Source organism: Poecilia latipinna, unplaced genomic scaffold (assembly GCF_001443285.1).
Source record: "Poecilia latipinna isolate Pla-1442-1.1 unplaced genomic scaffold, P_latipinna-1.0 Scaffold2191, whole genome shotgun sequence".
Taxonomy (NCBI): Eukaryota; Metazoa; Chordata; class Actinopteri; order Cyprinodontiformes; family Poeciliidae; genus Poecilia; species Poecilia latipinna.
In genome coordinates, this window is record NW_015114807.1 from 78,259 (window position 1) to 83,685 (window position 5,427).

General features: G+C 42.1%; 1 protein-coding gene across 1 annotated transcript in view; it reads left to right on the top strand.

The window, feature by feature from the left end:
- The window catches only part of LOC106936668 (TGF-beta receptor type-1-like), a 69,292-nt gene that overhangs the window by 42,487 nt on the left and 21,378 nt on the right, over positions 1-5,427 (top strand). The window contains exon 3 of the mRNA XM_015017803.1: positions 3,617-3,877. Within this exon, the coding sequence (XP_014873289.1) occupies positions 3,617-3,877 (261 nt within the window). The remainder of the gene's footprint in view (positions 1-3,616; positions 3,878-5,427) is intronic.

The window sequence follows — 5,427 nt, forward strand, 5'->3', positions numbered from 1 at the left end:
AAAAAAAAGAAAAAAGCAAAAAAAATTAAATATAACCTACCCAGCCATACAGTCACAGTGAGCTGTGACTATTCCCCCACATGCTTCGTGTCTGGCCACAAACCATATTCGTGGCCAGACACGAACATGGGCTTTCTGTAGATTGGTGTGAATAGTTGATTTACATTGGACCTGAATCCAGCGTCCTACAACGACTCAACATTAACATACAACATACAGCATGATTTTGGGTTTATAGAAGCTAAATAAGTTATTTACCAGGAGATCCAAGCTCGTAGAAATAGCATGGGTTAGTTCGTTGTTAGCGATAGCATCGTTATCATAGACTAATTACTTAAAATAGCACAACTCACTACTCACCCGGCAGAAACAAGTCGACAGCCATTTAATGCTTCTTTTGATCCTAAGTGCTTGACCCAACTTGAAACTAAATGATTGTATTCTCCAGGCTTTTGAAAACTTTCTTCTGTCTCGTCGTATAATATGAGATCTGCAGCTCCAGGTAGTTAGTTATGGGGATTGTCTCGATACCGGGTAAATTCTCAAGATTATAAGATTAGTCTTTTTTTTTACAGCGATAATACGGATCATATCCTAAATATATGCATATTTTTTCGAGATGCATCGTTTGTTCCACCCTATTTAGGACATTATTGTACTTGATGTGATCAATTTTGGTTTGTTTTGAACCAGAGAAATCCCCTTCCGGCCCTCCATCTGAATTTTGCACGTCATCCAGGTCACTTGTCTGAAACCCAGCAATACTCCAGCTTTTAGTTTATGTATAATGTAAGTAAGATGGGGGTGGAAATACAAACAAACAAACCTAATGTGTGGGTGGGGATGTGGGGGAGACGCGACCAGTAGACTAGGGGACGAACGCAAGAACGGGGGGGAGCAATACGGGATATTTACGGCACCTTCGTTCGTCACACTCAGAAACTCATCTACCAGCCATTTACCACCACGATGATTTCTGCCACCCGTTTGTTGAGACCGGGATAATATGAAAGTTATTGTGCGGTTCGTCCGTAAAGCTACACTTTCACTTTAACCATCAACTTCTCAGCGGCCCGCCATGTTCAGTCTATCCGCTTACCCTTATAAATACTCCTGCAGCGCTCTTCCCACCGTTCGCTTTGGACCAGCAGCTCCCAGAAGAGAAAAGCTGGTGTACTCCAGGCATCACGCCAGTCATTTTAAGGATGATTATTGGCCCTCCAAAAACAATGAAAACCCGGGCATTATCATCAATCAACTTGAAAATTGGACGTTATGCCGCTAACACTTAGCTTTTGTCAACAACTCAGAGGCGGAAGTCAGAGCGACACGTAATGCAAATAATGTCCTGGCTGGAACATGGTGCTCAAAATAATAAAACATAAATTAACAAAGCTTCAAGGCAGGTCAATTTTCTTTAAGGAATTTTAATAATCAAGGTACTCAAAGGGCTGCACAGTGGCACAGTTGGTAGAGCTGTTGCCATGCAGCAAGAAGGTCCTGGGTTCGATTCCTGGTTTTTCTGCATGCAGTTTGCATGTTCTGCATGTGTGGGTTTTCTCTGGGTACTCTGGTTAATTGGTCTCTCTAAATTCTCCCTAGGTGTGTGTGCATGGTTGTTTGTCCTGTGTTGCTCTGCGACAGACTGGCGACCTGTCCAGGGTGTACCCCACCTCTCGCCCAGAACGATAGCTGGAGATAGGCACCAGCACCTCCCAACCCCACTAGGGACAAGGGTGTAAGAAAATGGATGGATGGAGGTACTCGAATCGTTTCAGTCCTAATTTAAACCCACAATTAGACTTAAAAATGACAAATCAAAAAATAAAATTAATATTAATTATTTGCACTTCTGTTTAATCCAATTTAAGTCAGCAGCTCCATAAGGCCCCCAAGGGCTTCAGGGCCCCATAAATGCTAATATTTTAACACAGACCACAAATATATAAATGTAACATTTGTTTATTGAGATGATCAATGCTGCTAAGTTTGATTTAATGGTTTCAGCATTTATAAATTAAAAGATTTTTAATTTGTTCACAAATACAAATGAGCAAACTGCTCATTTGTATTTGTTATAACAATCAATAACTGATTGTTTTTAGTTTGGCCAATTAAATCTAACACAAAAGCTGTTAGAGTTGCTGATGTTTTTAGCAGCAACAGGGGCCCCTAAGTCAAATTCTGCTCAAGGCCTCATACAGCCTTGTACCGGCCCTGCATGATGAGTTAAATCTGCTACACTGTGCACTGAGATGCACAACGAATGGGAGATTTAATTCAATGCTTCTAATGTGGCTTTAGTAGCTCTTTGTTTTCGTGTCTGTTGGGTTTTTAATACGGCCCACAGAAACTGATTTGGTTTGTTCGAACTTTAAGGGATGAGATTTTCTGATCTCCGCGTGGCCGCAAGCATTAACTCTGGCTGACTAAGTAGACAAAGCATTTTATATGGTTTGGTGCTTTGTGTAACCGGAAAGATAATTATAAAATAATATAAAACCAGTGTGATGCGTGACTATGAGGAGAGTGCAAAAGCTCCTCTCCGGGCTGAACCTGCATGATGAAGTTAGCGCTGGTTCGTTAACCACTAATGCACCGCCAACCGGGTACACATACATAAACTTAATCATCACAAACTGAGCCAGGCCCTGGGCAGCGTGTTGGGATGTAAATGCCGTACAGAATCCTTAGTTCACCAAGATAAATCAGTCTCACCGCTCGCTCATCACGCACCTCAGAAAGCGCAACTACAAGTTATTCCTGCAGTTCACAACCAGAGCTAACGCGGCAGGGTTTAAACTCCTACCTTGATGTGGAGTAGGCCACTCCAAAGAAACATAATTCCACACAGTGGGTTGATGTAAATATCTCTACAGGTCAGCCTGGGTCCAGTTTGAGTGAAAGGAGAAGCATGTGATCCATGCTGAGTTAAACTTCAGACATCCAGCTGCTGCAGCACACGCGCTAACAGTGTGATTGGTCTGGCTGTAAATGCATCAATTATAAACCTATCGTCTATAAACATGACTTTTAGGAAAAAATCTGTTCCGCCAGGGAAACGCTCAGAGCAACAGAGACACTTGCAATCGGGAAAAAAAAAAGAAATAAATAATTAAGCGATTTAAAAAAAAAACAAAAAAAGCATCATTATTATTATTATTATTTTCCTAGGAACAAAAACAAGCAACGCTTAGCCTGGCGGGGGGGCTAGTAAAGCATGGCGGACCGCCAGGCTTATAATACACTGGAGGAAACCCTGCAGTCTTGCTAAAAAAGCAGCACACAAACAGCTGCAATGTGTGATGTTAATAACTGGATTCATAGATCTCACTTGGATCTGAATATGTCCAGCTGTGTGGAAGTGCTTCCAAAAAAAAAATCCAACTGCTGACAGGGATTCTAGTGACGACAAAAACCTAGAACAGAGTTTTGTTCTACTGTGACGAAGTCCAGCAGGAAGTCCTGCTGTGACTCCTCCCTTCAGGGAGCTGTGCATAAAAACAGCTTAAATGCTATGAGTTTTTACCTGTGTTGCTCTTCAGTTTTTCTTGTTCCGCCATGGGTGGGCCCAACACATGACATATTCCTCTGTTTTCTTCTTTGTGTGTTGTAGCAGAAGAAGAAAAACCCCAGTCTTTGGGCCCCGTGGCCCTCGCTGCGGTGATTGCATGCCCAGTGTGTGTGCTGTGTCTGCTGCTCATTCTGGCATTCTACATCTGCCACAACCAAAGAGGTCTGGGTGCCGGCGGAGCGGGGGCCCTCCACCACCGTGTGCCCAATGAGGAGGACCCCTCCATGGATCACCCCTTCATCACTGTTGGAACAACGCTCAAAGACCTCATCTATGACATGACCACATCCGGCTCTGGATCAGGTACTGCTCACTTACCTGCACTTACATTTTAGTTTTTAACTATCGCTACAATACTCAAAGACCTTGCACTAAACACAAATGACTGTGGGAAATCCTTGTATTATTGTGTTTATTAGTTTGACCTCTTATTGGTCAAACTAATAAGATTGCACTTCCTTGAGAAAGAAATGCAATTTTCAAAAATGGGTGTGACCAAATAGCTGTCCCACTCTGGCTGCTTTGAATGCAGATGTAAAACTAGGTACAGATGTATCTTTTGCCATGTTGGAATGTTGATCGCAGTTTTTTTTTCAATTTGAGGAGCAGAAAGCTTTTTGCTTTTAATTTATTTTCATTTATTAATATGGCACCAGTTCATAACAAATACCCATCTGCAGGGCGTCCAGTTTAGGATAACTGCTGATGTCCTCACTGTTTGGAATTATGTCCTCTTCCTGCCTGTCCTGAAGCCTCAGAGTAGGCAAAAAAACCACAGGCTTTATGTTGCAGCTACGCTAGGCCTTGTTGATGACCAGCTGTTCATTGTGTGTGATCATTAGCTGCTGACTTAATTTGGAATCTGTCTGGAACAGGGCTCCTGAGTCCCATCAAGTTAGTCACAAACTTGACCTAGTTTCTTAATTATGTGGCTGAAAAAAGCCTGAGGTTGCAGTAGTGCAACAAGTCCTTCTGAAATAAACCCTCTGAACACGGAACATCTCCCTGAGGTTCAACAAGAATACCCATATAGTACTCTAAGCCAATCGGAGATGGCGCGATCACCAACCCATTATAGAAAAGATTTCACTGATATCAAACTATTCGTTGGCTCATTTATAGCTGCTGACCAGTTGCATGTTTCATTGGTATTTTGACATTTTTCATGCAGTCATTCAGGCTAGATTTTCTCCATGCTGTAGTGTTATAGTAATCGAGACCGGTCTTGAAACCACTTTTTGATGGTTTTAACTCAGACTCGACCGCATTTGGTCTCAGTCTTATGTCGGTCTACGACATTGAGGACTCTGGGTTTTATTTCAAGACCACAACTGTATCACTTAAGTGCCAGCATATTGTCTAGTTTATTTGTCAACATCCTTGTTTTCAGTGGATGCAAAACATACAGATTCAAATCCAAGCAGTAACGTGACTTACTAATTACATGTTTTTGTTACCACTGCCACCCATCACCTCCCCCTTTAACTTGCACGCGGTGCTCCAAGACATGCGCAGTTTGTCTTTGAGTGGGAGAAAATGTCTGTCTAATCATTGGTAATAAATTTCCCTACATAAATGATAAGAAAGTACGACATTTGAATTCAGCAGCGCTTCACTTTCAGAGACGGTTGGGACTAAGTCCAACTTAGTGTCACTTTGAAAAGAAGCTCAAAGAAAGGTAAGCTTTGTGAAATGATGTTACTAAAGCTAGTTGTACAGGGACAGATATGTTGCATTTGTGATTGAAAAAATCCTGTCACTTACTGCGCTTATTGTGCAGAGGTGTTGACTGACGTGCCACACGTGTGACGACACTGTGACCAAATGCTGCAATATAGTGATGTGACTTTCAC